General features: G+C 34.8%; 1 protein-coding gene across 1 annotated transcript; it reads left to right on the top strand.

Moving 5' to 3' along the window:
* The first annotated feature begins 16,086 nt into the window (after positions 1-16,086).
* Positions 16,087-17,078, top strand: LOC141562491 (olfactory receptor 52Z1P-like). Its single transcript, XM_074302519.1, has one exon. It carries the CDS (start codon positions 16,116-16,118, stop codon positions 17,076-17,078), a length of 963 nt encoding a protein of 320 aa, XP_074158620.1. The 5' UTR covers positions 16,087-16,115.
* The last annotated feature ends 861 nt before the right edge of the window (positions 17,079-17,939 follow it).

Raw genomic sequence — 17,939 nt, 5'->3', positions numbered from 1 at the left:
TCTTCTTGAAATTCTCTTAACTTTTCTTTAGAAAGTTAGATGCTATACCACTTGGTGCATATATGTTAAGTATTGATATGGCTTCATTATTTATGCTACCTTTCAGCAGGATATAGTTTACTTCCTTATCTCTTCTAACTAGATCAACTTCTGCTTTTGCTTGATCTGAGATAAGGATAGCTACCCCTGCTTTTTTGGCTTTACCTGAAGCATAATAGATTCTGCTCCAACCTTTTACCTTTACTCTATATGTATCTCCCTGCTTTAAGTGTGTTTCCTGTAAACAACATATTGTAGGGTTCTGATTTTTTATCCAGTCTGCTATCCGTCTCCGTTTGATGGGAGCGTTCATCCCATTCACATTTACAGTTAAAATTACTAAATCTGTATTTCCTGCCATCATATTATCCCCAGATTATTCTTTTTCCCTTGACCCCCCTGAATCCCTTCCCCGATATTTAATTTATAGACCCCACTTGTGATGCACAGCCCTCCCTTTTTTTTTAGTATCCCTCCCCCCTCCCTCCAAGTCCCTTCTCTTTTCTTGTACCCTTCCCTTATTCTTCTTTTCCTTTTCCCTTTTCCTCTCCCCCCTTATAATGAAGTGAGAGAGAATTCTCTGAAAATCAAATATATCAATTATTTACTCTTTGACCCTCTTCTGATGAGAGTAAGATTCACACAATGTTTCTCTCCCTCTCTAAATTCCCTCATATATGGTGTATTTTCTATCCCTCTTCCTGGGATGTAGTTTCCCTCTTTTTATCACTCCCTCCCCTTTTTCTGATACTACCCCCTTCCCTTTACTACACCCCCCTTTTTTTCTTTTGTATCAGTAAAATCAAATTATCCATGCGTACTTTCTATATACCCACAACAGAGATACCGTTCTCAAGGGTTCTGTGTACCTTTTTCTGTTTCTCTTCAGTCTTGTGGATGTAGATCAAAATTTTTGTTTAAGTCTGGTTTTTTTCTTAGAAACATGTGGAATTCCTCTATTTCATTGAATGACCATCTTCTTCCATGGAAAAAGATGCTAAACTTAGCTGGGTAGTTTATTCTTGGTTGCAATCCTTGATCTTTTGCCTTTCGGAATATCTGGTTCCAGGCCCTTCTATCTTTTAATGTGGAGGCAGCCAGATCTTGTATGACCCTTATTGTGGCACCTTGGTATTTAAATTGTTTTTTTCTAGCTGCTTGCATGATTTTCTCCTTTGTGTGGTAATTGTGCAGCTTAGCCACAATATTCGGTGGTGTTCTTTTTTTTAGGGTCTATTTCAGAAGGAGTTCGATGAATTCTTTCGACATCTACTTTCCCTTCTGTTTCTATTATCTCTGGACAGTTCTCTTTGATAATTTCCTGTAAAATAGAATCTAGGCTCTTTTTTTGGTCATAGTTTTCTGGAAGTCCAATGATCCGCAGATTATCTCTCCTAGATCTATTTTCCAGGTCTGTAGATTTTCCCAGTAAGTATTTGCCGTTATTTTCCAGCTTTTCATTTTTTTTGTTTTGTTTGACTGATTCTTGGGTTCTCAATGAATCATTCATTTCTATTTGTTCCATAATGAATTTTAAGGACTTATTTCCTTCATTCAGTTTTTAGTTCTTTTTATAAATTCCCAATTTCATTTTTAAATGAATTATTTTGCTCTATTGAATTTTTTTTCCATTTCCCTAATTTTTTAGAGAATTATTTTCTTTTTCCAATTCAGAAATCCTATTTTCTTGAGACTTTTTTGTCTTTTCCAATTCAGAAATCCTATTTTCCTGTGATTTTTTTAACCTTTTCTAATTCACAAATTTTGTTTCCCTGAATCTCCTGTGATTTCTTTATTTTTTCCAACTCCAATTTCATAGCTTCTCTTTCCTTTCCCCATTTTTCTTCAAACTCTTAATTTTTTAATAGTCTCTTCTAGGAGAGAATTATGTGATGGGGGGCAGGAATCGTTCCCCTTTAGGCTGTTATTTGCTGACTCTCTGCTGTTAACTTCCTCAGGGTTGGATACCTGCTCTTTCTCTGTGTAGAAGGAAATTCACTTTTGCTTTTTACTCATACTTAAAAAATCTTTTGGGGTCTGTCCCTGGGGTAGGAAATTATTTATTTATTTCTTTACCAGCTTCCTCCCAGACCAGATGGATGCAGCGGCCCCTGCGCCTGAGCTAAGAGAGAGCTCTGGGAGAGAGTTCCCCAACCCCTCCCTGGAAGTGCCTCACAGGTGACTAGCACTGCTGTGCTTTGAGGGCGCTGTGTCCTAGTGGCTTCCCTGAGGTTTAAGACTGAACAGTAAAGGCGACACAAAGCCCAGCCTATGTGTCCTGGTGGGGCATGGATGTCAGCAGCAGATGACGTGAAAAGTCCCTGTGCTCAAACTGGAAGTGTCTGCCAGAAACCGCAGTCCCTAGTTCAAAGGTTCTGCTTCTCTGGGACTTCCCGGGGCTGAGTTCCATAGCCTCCAGCTGAGCAAGGCACTATGAGTTACCGCCCACTTTTCAATCTCTTAACTACCCCCAGGTGAAAGCCTGGATTGCCTATGTCGGCCACACCCACAGTGCAGAGATCTGCTGAGTCACCCCCAGGATTGGGAAGATCCAGTCTCTGGCTTTAAATTTTAAAGTGGCTTAATTTCTCTCTGAACTGCTGTTTTATAAGCAGAGAAGAGCTAACAGCCTGTGCCAGATTCTTCTATCTCAGTGGCTTCTCTGATCCCAGAGCCCTCCCCAGTGCAATCAGTGCAGTGTGCCTGCACCCTCCAGTCTGTGCTGGCCTTTCTTCTTCCTCCCTTGGGAGCTGACCTTTCCTGTTGAAACTCCAGATTCTCTTCAGCTGGTAAGTCGTGCTTCAGTCCTTGTGGTTTCTATCAGTCCAGCACTATTTCTGAGGCTGATTTATCTAATTGATATTGAGGGAAGAAGGGAACTCACAGTGTTGCATGTATCTTCTCTGCCATCTTGGCTCCGCCCCCCCGTTACTATGTATTTATGTAATTTATGTCCATATTGATGGATTTATGTTTCAATGTCATGATCACCCTATGTTTTAAATCAAAAGAAAGGGGGAGATGTTACCATTACAAGGTGAGAACTCAGGTTGTCTGGGCAATTCTCTAGCTCAGAATTCACACATTTAGTTCTGGCCTTTAGGGGGAGTTTATACCTTTGAATTTCTGAAAAAGAGTTTACACAGCCTATTTAAAAGGAGCAAGTTCATTGGTTGAAGTATTTTCTCACAAGCCCCGTTAAGTTCTCACTACAATCTCTGCAAGGATAAAAGACATCAGCATTGGGTCTGGAGGGTGAGTCGAGGTTGGGAGACAGAGTTAAAACAGCAGTCCCCAAGGATAACTTAGAGACAACCGGATATTTGCATTTTGTCGCCCAATGTGGGGCAAGGACTTCTGCTTATGCTGACAAGGACTTATTTTGAGCCCTTCAGAGGAGCTAACCCGGGCCTTCACAAATGTCTTATATCAACTGTCAGTGTATGATGTCATTAAAGCCAGTGTACTCAGTTTTCCTTACTTTCTCTTCTTTTCCCAATTTGGTATCTGAAATATGTTAACACATCAAATACATAAACAAATGATACAAAGTGTCTCAGAAAGATTAATCAATTTTGCAGGGGTATACCTAATTCTGGATACTAATTAGCCAAATTTCAATCAAATTCAAACAAAATAGAGGCAGCAAAGATAGTTTTTCACTTCACTAGAATTCAGGTACTTAAAATAATATATATGTTTTATAAATATTTATTTCTAGGTCTTCACATTTCTTTTAATTTTCCCTGAATTGTTTATTTATTTGCTTATTTATTTAAGCTTCAACCTTCTGGTGAATAAATAAAGGACAAGCTAGACTGATTACCTACTATTCATTAAGATATCTGAGATCAGAATTCTGATTTGGCTAGTTACTATCCAGGAATAGATATGTAAGCTGAGGAATTAAAGAATAGTGACTCAGGAACAAAAGATGGAGAAATTCAGAAGATAAAGTGATGAACACTATTCATCACTATTACAGTGACAAGAGTATTGGCTCTGCACTTGAGAATTTAAGTTCAAATCTTTTCTTTGATCCTCCCTACCTACATAACCTTGAATAAGTCATTTAATTTCCATGTGCCTCAGTTTCCTCATCTATAAAATGAAGGGGATGAACTAGATTGTCTCTGATAGTCTTTCCAGCTCTAGACCTCTGAACCTATGATGCCGCACAGAAAATATTAGAAAATATATGGAAATTTAAAAATCTTAGGATGACTCTCCTTTGTCTTTACTGAATTATGAATGGATAAAAATATTAATAATAATATAACTAAACATTATTTTCATACTTTATAACTGGGAAAGTACAGTTCAAATGTTCCACCATTTGATCCTCACAAACTTGGGGGATACATGCTATTATTATTATCATTTTACAAATTATGAAACTGGACCAAATAGGAGGTAAGGGAGTTGCCCAAGATCATGTAGCTAAGAAGTTAGACCCTTCAATGAGTCTTCTTTTAGTTCTTCTGAAAATCTCTTTTATCCATTTAAAATGGATCAAAGCTCACTTATTTATTTTCTAGGACTTGCTAATGATTTCCTGGAATAGAAGAAATAAAATCACAAATACATATAGTGCCAATGGTGAGATAATAGGGACAGAAAGGTTAGAAATTATATATATATATATATATATATATATATATATATATATATATATATATATATATATGTATGTATATGTATATGTATGTATGTATACATAGAACAAAGAACAGAACAAAAATCATGCAATTGGACAGTTTTACAGAAGTAATAGATTATGATTCATTACATTGAAGAAATGGGGCATACCCCTACATGGTAAAAAAAAAAAAAAATCTTCTCTTTATATCTCTAAGGAATATATTTTTAAAAAATTTAATAATACCTTTTTAATTTTTAAAATACTAGCAAAGATCTTTGAAAAACCTTGAGTTCCAAATTTTTCTCCCTCTCTTCTCCCACTTCCCTTCTCTAGAGAGCAAGTAATCCAATATAGGTTAAACATGTACAATTCTTCTAAACATATTTCTGCATTTATCCTGCTGGACAAGAAAAATCAGATTAAAAGGCGGGAATTATAAAGAAAAAACAACAGGCAAGCAAAGAACAATAACAACAAGAAAAGTGAAAATACTATGCTATGATCCACATTCAGTTTCCTTAGCCTTTTCTCTGGATGTAATTGGCTCTCTCCTTCACAGATGTATTGGAATTGGCCTACATCACACTCATTGTTGAAAAGAGCCAAGTCCACAAGAGTTAATAATCACATAATCTTGTTGCTATGTATAATGTTTTCTAGGATATATTTATTTCATTTAGTATAGGTTCATGTAAGTCTCTGCAGGTCTTTCTAAAATCATGCTGCTTATTGTTTCTTACAGAATAATAATATTTCATTCCATTTATATACCATATAGTTGTATGATTATAAGGAATTCTCTTTACTTCTCTCTGCCTCAGTTTTATCATCTAACAATAAGGATAATAATAATAGCACTTACCACCAGGATCATTGAGAGGATAAAATTAACAATTTTAAAAAGCATTAAAAATCATTAAAACATTATATAAATTCTAATTGTTATTATTAACAAATAAGCATAATGAAATTATCTCAATTTAGTGAAATAAATCCACACATTGTCCTCATTCAAAATGTTTATCTTGATCTGCCACTCAAAGCCCTCAATGTCTCTATCCAGTGAGGAGGTAGCTTCTTTGGAGATTGGTATTTAAAAAGAGAACCAAAGAGAAATATATCATAATAATTCTGTATCATAGGTGGGAGTGGAAAAAAGAGATAGGAAGATGAGATGTGGAGACAGTGGTTACCATGGAGAAGTGTTAATCCCTACATGGCACCATTCTACCTCAATAGAGCAAACATTTATATTTCATATAAGGAAGGTCTTCTTAAACTTTTCCTACTCAAACCCTCTTTCACCAAGAAATAATTACATGATCCTGAGTGTACAGTTATGTAAAATTTATTTCAGTTTATATAATAAAATATAGATACATAAAATGATAAAATACATGCACATAATTTATTTTAATAAATAAAGTAGTATGAATAAGTAAATAATGAATAAAGTAAACTAATAATACTAAATTATAGACATATAAAATAAAAGTTAAATATTTACTGATAATAAACTATAATTTTGTGACCCCTCTACACTCAGTTACATGACCTCACAGAGGGCCATAAGCTACAGTTTAAGAATCAGGGAAATAATTTGGTACTGGCTAAGAAATAGAACGGTAGATCAGTGGAACAGATTAGATACAAAGGACAAAAAGGGTACATCTATAGCAATCTAATGTTTGACAAACCCCAAGATACCAACATTAGGGACAAAAATTCATTATTTGGAAAAAACTGTTGGGAAAACTGGAAATTAGTATGGCAGAAATTAGATATGGATCCACATTTAACACCATATACCAAGATAAGATCAAAATGGGTCTAAGATTTAGGCATAAAGAATGAGATCATAAATAGATTAGAGGAACAGAGAATAGTCTACCTCTCAGACCTGTGGAGGAGGAAGGAATTAATGACCAGAGGAGAACTAGAGATCATTATTGATCACAAAATAGAAGATTTTGATTACATCAAACTAAAAAGTTTCTGTACAAACAATACTAATGCAAACAAGATTAGAAGGGAAGCAACAAATTGGGAAAATATTTTTAAAAGTAAAGGTTCTGACAAAGGTCTCATTTCCAAAATATATAGAGAACTGACCCTAATTTATAGGAAACCAAACCATTCTCCAATTGATAAATGGTCAAGGGATATGAACAGACAATTCTCAGATGATGAAATTGAAACTATTTCCACTCATATGAAAGAGTGTTCCAAATCACTACTGATCAGAGAAATGCAAATTAAGACAACTCTGAGATACCACTACACACCTGTCAGATTGGCTAAGATGACAGGAACAAATAATGATGAATGTTGGAGGGGATGTGGGAAAACTGGGACACTGATACATTGTTGGTGGACTTGTGAAAGAATCCAACCATTCTGGAGAGCAATTTGGAACTATGCCCAAAAAGTTGTCAAACTGTGCATACCCTTTGACCCAGCATTGCTGTTATTGGGATTATATCCCAAAGAAATACTAAAGAGTGGAAATGGACCTGTATGTGCCAAAATGTTTGTGGCAGCTCTTTTTGTTGTAGCTAGAAACTGGAAAGTGAATGGATGCCCATCAATTGGAGAATGGTTGGGTAAATTGTGGTATATGAAGGTTATGGAACATTATTGCTCTGTAAGAAATGACCAGCAGGAGGAATACAGAGAGGCTTGGAGAGACTTACATCAACTGTTGCTGAGTGAAATGAGCAGAACCAGAAGATCACTATACACTTCAACAACAATACTGTATGAGGATGTATTCTGATGGAAGTGGAAATCTTCAACATAAAGAAGATCCAACTCACTTCCAGTTGATCAATGATGGACAGAAATAACTAAACCCAGAGAAGGAACACTGGGAAGTGAATGTAAATTGTTAGCACTACTGTCTATCTATCTACCCAGGTTACATGTACCTTTGGAAGCTAATAATTAATGTGCAACAAGAAAATGGTATTTACACACATATATTGTATCTAGGTTATATTGTAACACATGTAAAATGTATGGGATTACCTGTCATCGGGGGGAGGGAGTGGAGGGAGGAAGGGGATAATTTAGAAAAATGAATAAAAAAAAAAGAATCAGGGAAATAAAGCAAACAATTATCTTTTATCACATACTTGACAAAAGTTATCATGTTCCTATTAAGACTGAGCTTTTATATACTAAATAACTCAATTTTTTTAGTCTATACTCAATGTGGAATAATTTCTACTCCCTTCACTATCATGGTTAATTGCTTTGGAAGTTCTTTTTCATTTCCCAAAATATGTTAACAAAAACTGAACATAATATACCAGCCATAACTTTCTCAGTAGTGGAAATGTTGATATTATTAACCATCTTCTTTGGAGGCATATGTTGCAATTAATTTCTTTTTTGTTAGTTTACATTGAACTTTTTGCCCTCTATAACCTTCAGATTGTGGTATTTTTCACATAAAGATTATCTGACCTTTTTTTTTCCTTATGTTTCACATATACATTTGCTTTATTGAAAACAAATATTAGGTTGATATTATATTTATTATTACTGAATTTCCTTTTATTAGGTTCAGACCATGATTCAGCTTGTAAGATATGGCTGAGATACAAGTTTTGCCACATGACAAGATAGCTTTCCATCTTAAATAAATGATTAATGAAGAAGACTACCCTGATAAGAAGATAGGCTACCATGCAAGGAAATAAATTCTCTTATCACACAAAAACTGTGTGACCTTCACACTTAGCCATTTTGTTTTTATTTTCCTCATTTGTAATACTTACATTACAATAGCATCTATCTCCCAAGGTTGTTATAATGGTAAATTCAAAAAATGTTTCAAAATATTTGAAAATATTAAAGAACTATATAAATGTTAATTATTCTCATTATTCAATGGCATAGAATCAGCTGAATACTAGAACTAGTGGGTCAAATCCCTTACTTTCCCCTGTATTATTCTTTTTTTCATATTTTGTACTATGTGTATGTGATTGAACAGATACATAGCATACAGAAATGTGTTCTAATAAGTGACAATGGGGAAAAAAATCCTCACTGAATTTGTGAGTCATGAGTGGAAGTAACTGGTACAACTCCATTACCATTGGGACTGGTAAGCTAGAAGTATAAATGCTAGGGATACCAAGGTCTTTTGGACACCAGGACAAAATCCAAGCAAATGAGGTGAGTTCTATATATTCCTTCAGGAAACAAAGAAAGCTACATCCCTTCATGGGCATAGGAAGTTAATAAACAGCACAGAGACAGTGGTAGAGGGACATGGTGGCAGGGATAACATAAGGATGAGAAGACAATGACTGGAAGGAAGAGATACTGGGAAGATTTAGAAGATAGAACTGGGAAAGGGAAAATAGCAATGGGGTCTGGGAGAGTAACAGAGATCATAAAAAAGTGTTGAAGGTGAGTTCTCAAGAGATTGTCACAACATTAATAAGGGGCACAACAATTTTTAAAATTGCAGTTTTGAATCTGAGTTCTGTGCTTTTAAAATTACATTACCAGCCTTAAATTATGACCCCTGGTATCAAAACTAATTTAAAATCTAACTGATAAGTAAGCCTGAGTCCTATGAAAATACAAATAAAAATATAATTGGAATGATTTTATAAGAGTATGAGAGTGGACCTTCTCATATAGATTATGTTTTATATGTCTTCTTATGATCTACCATTCTTATTCATGCCTTCCCACATTTGCTTCCAAGCAGATTTAGAAAATTTGATAAATTCTGCCCTCTAAGTTGTTTTTAATACTTTATCATAAATTTGTGTAACTCACATCATCTTTCTTTTAAATTTTACCTTTTGCTCTAATGCCTAAGAGTTTTGAATTTTATATTTTTATTTTATATTTTATATTTTCCAATAGCTTAAATTTATAATTTCATCATTACAAATATTGCCTTCCTAATTGAGATTTTGCCTCATCTTTGGGAATTGCTGCAGCGAAACATTTCCTAACCTTGCAAGCAATATTATGTCAATAATTAAATTGTTTTATGTTATGTATCACATTATCATCATTACAGGACACAGCAGTGATTTTTTTTCTGAGTCAGCTCTTTCTTGATTCCATAAGAAATTGAAAAGAATACTAATTGCTATAGAAGCTAGAGAAGAGACAGAGTACTGTAACTTGAATCTATGCCCACTGATCTGAGGGCTTGTATATGGGGTAAGGTGTTGTTCTATTCAAAAACAAACTAGAAAGGTTCTTTGTGTTGAAACAAGTATAGGGAATATTGAAATTCATGGAAACAGGGGAATAACTGGTTGAAGGAGCAGTCAAAATATGCACATTTATTGATTGTTTGAAATATTATAAGGATACAGATTATAGTTACCAAAACAGTTAGAGTAATAATATCAAATATTTCTGACCATGACCATGATAGCTATAAGGAAAAAAGAAAGATACTGAAAAAGATTGAAATATGCATTACCAAAATGTGAAACAGGCATGATATGAGCACATATTGTTGTAAAAATGGCAGCAATAGAGTTGTTTGATGAAAGGTCATCACAAACATTCAGTCAGTTTTGTAAAAAAAAAAAAAAAAAGGCATTATCTGTAATGAGCAATAATGTGACCCTATATAAAGGGTCACACTGAAAATTTAACAATTGACTCTAACCATTTGATTTGTATGCTGGCTTCAGCACACAAGAGACCACTGCTGTTTGTTCTCTGGGTCTTAAGTCCTAATACCCATTAAGCTTGGGGACTTGCTTTATGACTTTTACCTTGAGAAAGCAGACCTTAGACATCTTTCCAACTCCTTAAATAGATGTATCTTGTCAGTGATGTCACAGAGCAACATGAATGAGATATTAATTAACAAGTTTGTTTCTTACATAGATCAAAGGCTATGTAACAAAAGAGAAATTGTAAGTGTAGTCTACTCTGAGTTTTATATATTCTAAAATATCCCTGATTTGCTATTAGAGTCCTTAAAATATTGTGGGGATTTTTGTCTATATAAGTTTACACTGACTAACTGCAACAAGACTTTGAATAAGCTTCCCATGACATGATCAAATCCTCTATTTGCAGCTATAGTGTTTAATCTTCAAAAATATTAACTTAATCCTTATGAAATTGATTAATTACATTTAAAACTTAGTGAAAAGCCTTAAGGATATTTGATTGAAACCCTCATACAAAATCAGGAGAAACACTCAGTTGTCCCCATCTGCAGGTGAAGTTAAATTTTTCTGAGTGATACAGTCAAATCAGTGGTGTATGCCACACAACAATTTCCAACATTGCAACCTATAAATCATTGATTATTTAATGTGAATTCATTTCTTACATTATTTAACTTGATAGAAAAAGATTAAATTTGTCTAAAGCACAATAAAGGATAGCGTTTTGGAGATAAATAACCCAAACTACACAGTTATAATGAAGGCAGGAGATATCTTCCATAATCCAAGAAGATTTTATAAATTTGTAGCCCTAGAATATTGGCTCAATGTTTTGAAATAAAACAATTCAACATTATACCTAGGCAAATTTTGATGAGTAACTGATGAAACATTTAAAGAAGAATGTTGACAAATGTGGGTATATTCAGAAGGGATCATTAGATAGTTGGTGCATGTTTTTTTTTTCTGTTTTTTTTTTTTTTGTTTACAAGTTATTGTGTACTCATCACAGCATCTAAGACTGAGATACAACAGTTCTTGGCTGCTTGTGCTAATTTTTGCCTAACAAAGACTCACAGATTTAAAGTTGGATGACATCCTAGAGGATTAGAGATCACTGTTCCTATCTTTTCATTTTACAGATCAGGAAACTAAGTCCCTAGGCTACATAGCTAATAAATGATTGAGTGGGATTCAAATCCAGATTCTTAAATTCCAAATCCAGGTCCTTTTCCATCTTATCATGTTTCCTCCTTCTTACCCACCTCCAAGTCCCTCATTTTACAGATGAAAAAATACAAAGCACAAAAGTTCTAAATGGATTATCTAAAGTCACATAGGTAATGAGTATAACAATAAACATTTAATTCCAGATCACAGAGTTACTGTAAGGTTACTGTATGGGACATCAGTAGCCATCTAGTCTAACACTCTTCTGAAAAAAAAATGTCCCTATTCTACCATACTCAACAAAGTGAGCATCTATACTTGAACAGAGGTTTATATACAACATCTGTTTGATTCACTTTTGATAGAGTCTGTTGTAAGGACTTGTAGAAAATTATGACTAAATTTGGATCATTGGGAAAATTACTCAAAATTGCATGTCAGTTTCATGATGTCATACTTCAGGTTCTGGATATTGGGTGATAATTTAATGCTTTCCCAGTCACCAATGGAAAGAATCAGGGCTCTGTGTCTGCTCCCATTCTTTTTAGCATAAAATTTTCAGTTGTGTTTTCAGACATCTTCACTAAAACGGCATCAAGGTCAACTAATTTATTTAACTTGAAAAGACTACAAGTCAAGACTAAAATGGAGGGATAGTTGGTGCATGTTTTTTTTTTCTGTTTTTTTTTTTTTTGCTTACAAGTTATTGTGTACTCATCACAGCATCTAAGACTGAGATACAACAGTTCTTGGCTGCTTGTGCTAATTTTTGCCTAACAATTAATATTAGGAAAACATAGGTTCTCTATCAGCCAGGACAACATTATCCATATACGGATCCATTAATTATAGTACTAGAGAAACAGTGACTGCTATAGATAAGTTTACTTACCTTGATATTATAATTTCCAGGGATGTCCCTATAGATGATGAGGTTGATATATGCATTGCCAGAGATAGCTCAGTGTTTGGGAGACTGAAGGAAAATGTGAGAAAGAAGTTGTATTAGATTATCTACCAAACTGAAGGTCAACAGAGCTATTATGCTAACGTCATTATTGTATGCTTTTGAAGGCTACACAATCTACCAGCACCATGTTAGGAAATTAAATTGCTTCCTTTTGAATTAGCTTAGGAAGATTTTGAAGATCTCCTGGCAAGATAAAATATTGGACAGTGAAGTTCTTTCTAGAGCTGAACTGACAACCATTCAAACTCTACAGCAGAAAGTACCACTCTAATGGCTTGGTGGCATTTGATTGTCAAATATACATTTGCCTAAAATCCATATGAACAATTCAATCTAGCAAGCACTCATATGGAGTTCAGAGGAAGAAATACAGTGTCTTTGTGGAGAACTTTGAAATGTATTGCATGACATGGAAGATACTGGCATGGTGACATCAAAGAAGGCTCTGTCCTCTATATCTGAAGCAGAATTGTGGTAGCTCATAAGAAACATAAGTTGTAAAATTTTAGAGGCATCTATACATCTGACCTATGATAAAGTCTTCTGAGGTAATATTGGTCTGATCAATCAGTTGACACACTGCACTTTACCCCAAGGTAGTCACTTCATATTGCTCTTCTTTGAGAACAAAGAACAACAGTCTATCAAATAGACACAAAGAGGTGGGAAGTTTTGTATATGGAATAGCAAGAAAGAGTTTAACTGGAAGCCAGAGAGAAGGTAGAATTTGAGTCATATGGTAAAGTGCTTTGACTGTCAACCAAATAGTTTTCATTTCATCTTAATAGCAATTGGAGTATTTTGAACAAGGAAGTACCACAGTTAGAACTGTGTCTTAGGAAAATCAATTTTGAAATTGTATTGAAGATGAAATGGATAAGGGAGAAACTTGAAGCAGGTTGACCAATTAAGCAATTGTAGTAGTCCAGTGAAAGGCGATGAGGACCTAAAGCACATATTGGCTATATAAATGGAATGAGATGAGGACTTATGCCAGGAGTGTTTTAGGGGTAGAATTAATTAGCAATTTCTTTGACAATAATGAGGGGCAGAAATATAAAATAAAGAATCTAGGATGTTGCAAACTTATATTACCATAATGTTGGAAAGAAATGGTTACTTTAGAGGAAAGGAGCAGGTTTATAGGGAACATGAATTCTATTTTGGATGTGCTATGTTTGAGATGAAGATGGAAGATTAAAAACCCTCAAACATAGTCTAGGTTCTCATTTGTTGGTAATATTTTATAAATTAGCTATGGAATAGATTTCATGATTTGTCCTCTTTTGTAAAATGTGTGCAGGAAATAAATTTGCTAATTGCTTGTTGATCTACTATTGCTTTTTAGTGAAGTTCAGTTTTTTTATTTGTATTATGAATATATTTTTCATCATTTTTATTAAATCTTTTTATTTTTCAAAACATATCCATAGATAATTTTGCAAAATTAGCCCTTGTAAAACCTTGTGTTTCAGTTTCCCCTCCCTTCTTCCGTCTCTCTCCCCTAGATGGTAAGTACTACAATATGTGTTAAACATGGTAGAAATTTATATTAAATCCAATATATACTAACATATTTTTACAATTATCTTGCTGTACAAGAAAAATCAAATCAAACCAGAAATAAAAATGATGAAGAAAATAAAATGCAAGCAAACAACAAAAAGAATGAGAATACTTTGTTGTGAACCACATTCAGTTCCTACAATCCTCTCTCTTGATGTAGATGGCTCTTTTGATCACAGGACCATTGGAATTGGTGTGAATCTTCTTATTTGTAAAGAGCCACATACATCATTGTATAATATTGCTGTTGCTGTGTACAATGAGCTCCTGGTGCTGCTTATTTCTCTTAGCATCAGTTCATGCAATCTTTCTAGGCCTCTCTGAAATAACCCTGCTTATCATATCTTATAGAATAATAATATTCCATAGCATTTAGACACCATAACTTATTCAATTATTCTCCAACCTATGTGCATCCACTCAGTTTCCAGTTTCTTGCCACTACAAAAAGGGCTGCTATGAACATTTTTGCATATGTGGGTCCCTTTCCCTCCTTTAAGATCTCTTTGGACTATAAGCCAAGTAGAAACATTGCTTTGTCAATGGACATACACAGTTTGATAACTCCTTGGGCATAGTTCCAAATTGTTTTCCAGAATGGTTGGATTCCACCAACAGTGTATTAGTAACCCAGTTTTCCGACATCCCCTCCAACATTCATCATTATTTTTTCCTGTCAGCTTAGCCAATCTGAGAGGTGTGTAGTGGTATCTCAGAGTTGTCTTAATTTGCATTTCTTTGGTCAATAATGACTTAGAGCATCTTTTCATATGACTAGAGATGGTTTCAATTTCTTGATCTGAAAATTGGCTGTTTATAACCTTTGACCATTTGTCAATTGGAGAATGGCTTGAATTCTTATAAATTTGAGTCAAATCTCTATATATTTTTGAAATGAGGCCTTTATCAGAACCCTTGAATGTAAAAATGTGTTCCCAGTTCATTGTTTCCCTTCTAATCTTGTCTGAATTAGTTTTGTTTGTACAAAAACTTTTTAAATTAATATAAACAAAATTATCTATTTTGTGATCAATAATGATCTCCAGTTTTTCTTTGGTTACAATTTTCTTCCCCTTGAACAGATCTGAGAGGTAATCTATCCTAGTTTCTTCTAATTTTTTATTATAGCATTCTTTAGGTCTGGCTCCTGAACCTATTTCTACTTTATCTTGGTATACAGTGTTAGATATGAGTCAATGCCTAGTTTCTGCCATGCTAGTTTCCAATTTTCCCAGAAGTTTTTGTCAAATAGTGAATTTTTATCACAAATGCTTGGGTATTTGTATTTGCCAAACACTAGATTACTATAATCATTGACTATTTTATCTTTTGAACCTAAAGTATTTCAAATTTCTACTACTCTCTTTCTTAGCCTATACAAAATGGTTCAGAGGATGCTGCATTATAATATAGTTTTAGATCTGGTTCAGTTAAGCCAGAAGGTCAGCTTTTTAATGCTTTTCTAAGGTCACATTTTTGCTTTATTTATTGATGACAATGAATTCCTTGATTGTAACTACCATCTTTCAAGCCCAGAACTTGAATTTGTTTATCTCATATCTGCTCACCCTAATAGCATAGTAGAAGGTAAGATATTTCCCCACTTCACAGGTCATATCTTGACTTTGATTGACCCTAAGTCTTGAGTTTCCTGCTTTAGGAACTTCCCCAGGGCTCTGGTCATTGCAGAGACAAGATGAAAAAGCATAAGGAATGTGCAAAATTCTTCAATCTTTGATTACCATCTCTAGTTACTTTGCAAGTATCTTCAAAGTGTCACATTGAAATGTTCCCCCTCTCCTCCTATCTACATTTAGGAAGGTCTTTTCACAGGGCCACTGAAGAAAGTTTTCCTATGTTATTTTTAGAGCATTATACTATAAATATCACTTTACAAAAAAATTGGACAATAGGTGGTTTTTCACCAGTAGAAGTACCAGGGTTTCATAAGTGCTATATAACAGTATTTATAATATAATATAAGATCTTTATCTTTTTAGGTGACAAATCCCTGGAGTGAGAAGAATAAAGAAAGGACATCTGTTACTTGTCTGCTGTCATGAATAATATCAATTACACTTTCCACCCAGATGTCATCATTTTGAAGGCCATCCCAGGCCTGGAGAAAATACAATTTTGGCTCTCTATCCCCTTCTGCACTATGTATGTGGTGGCCCTTGGGGGTAACTCCTTGCTGATCATACTTATCTGGATGGAGCACAGTCTACATGAACCTATGTATTTCTTCCTGGCTATGTTAGCTATGACAGACTTCTTGCTCTGCAACACCATCATGCCAAAGATGCTGGCTCTCTTCTGGTTCCAAGCTGAGTCCATTTCTTTCCAGGCCTGCATGACCCAGATGTTTTTTGTCATTTTCATCTTTGTCATGGAGTCAACAATTCTTTTGGCCATGGCATTTGACCGCTATGTGGCCATTTGCTTCCCATTGAGGTATACCATGATCCTAACCCCCTCTGTGATCAAGAAAATAGCAGGGTTTTCTGTGGCCAGGGGCCTGGTCATCACTTCCCCTTTTGTCTTTCTAGTTGAGCGCTTGCCATTCTGTGGGAACAATATCATTACTGATACATATTGTGAACTAACTAAGATTTCCAGACTGGCCTGTGCAGATATAACTGCCAATAATGTCTATACTCTGGTAATGTCATTCTTGTCCACAGGTTTAGATGTGTTCCTCATTTCCATTTCCTACATGTTTATTCTTCGAGCTGTCTTCCGACTGCCATCCCGTGATGCCCAATTGAAGGCTCTAGGTACTTGTACCTCTCATGTTTGTGTCATCCTCATGTTCTATCTTCCAGCCTATTTAACGGTACTGACCAGCCAATTGGGATGTGGAATCCTGCTGGCCAATCTTTATGTAATTGTTCCCCCTGCATTGAACCCCATCATATATGGTGTCAAAACCAAGCAGATCCGGGATATTGTTATAATTAGGCTCTCCCGACTGGGCCTGTGGTGTGGTGGGCAAGGAGTTCAAGAAGACCAGACAAATTAAGCTGTTCTCTCTGTGATGCTCTGGCTAGAAATGCTAAGTTACATTCAATTTTTGTGCAGATTGTAGTATCAAAGGTTATTCCTTTCATGTGCATAATTGATCTTATAGACAATAGCTCCACACAGTACTCTTCATTATAAGGAAGGAAGTTTTGATAGGAAAGAAAGGATCCTAGATATATATGAGAGTTGCAAGTCCATTAGAATTGATCATCACATTTTTTTGTTGTTGTGGATAATGTTCTCTTGGTTCTACTTATTTCCCTTATCATCATGAACTGATGTTCTCTCCTGGCCTTTCTGCAATCAGACTGATGAATAGTTTCTTACCAAACAATAATATTCTATTACTTACATATATTATAACTTATTTTTCATTCCCCAACTGATGAACATCAACTCAGTTTTCAAAAAGTTTTCAAATACATAAAGAGATACATCACAGACATACCTATTTAGTCTGTTCTAAAACACTTAATACTTCAACCTACCCAGAGTTTCTTTAATCCTTCTAATCTTCAGCACCTTGTTAGCTTTCCTTTGAAAGCCTTGAGATTTCTCACTAGACTTCCAAAGAAGAGATATTTAACATAGCAAATGATTGAGTATGACCCTATTCCCTGTTAATACAGTTTTGCATTTCCTTGCTTATTTACAAGACATGTCATACTGTTGATTTACATTGAACTTTCAGTCTACTAAGAACATAAGGTCTTTTTCAAATAAATGATTATCCAGCTAAATTGTACTGTGTTTTCTAGAGCCCCAACGCTGGGGTGCCAAAATATACTGTCTGGAATAGCTCTCTGGAGGATCTTGGGACTAGTGTGAGTCCTTGGTCTTAGTGGAGGAGAGATGAAGT

This window comes from Sminthopsis crassicaudata, chromosome 3 (assembly GCF_048593235.1).
Source record: "Sminthopsis crassicaudata isolate SCR6 chromosome 3, ASM4859323v1, whole genome shotgun sequence".
NCBI lineage: Eukaryota > Metazoa > Chordata > Mammalia > Dasyuromorphia > Dasyuridae > Sminthopsis > Sminthopsis crassicaudata.
The sequence above is the reverse complement of the archived record's forward strand: the minus strand, read 5'-3'. Positions and strand labels throughout refer to the sequence as shown.

What these genes read in the sequence shown, in the direction of transcription:
- LOC141562491 (XM_074302519.1), top strand. Translation starts at nt 16,116, where the DNA reads ATGAATAATATCAATTACACTTTCCACCCAGATGTCATCATTTTGAAG.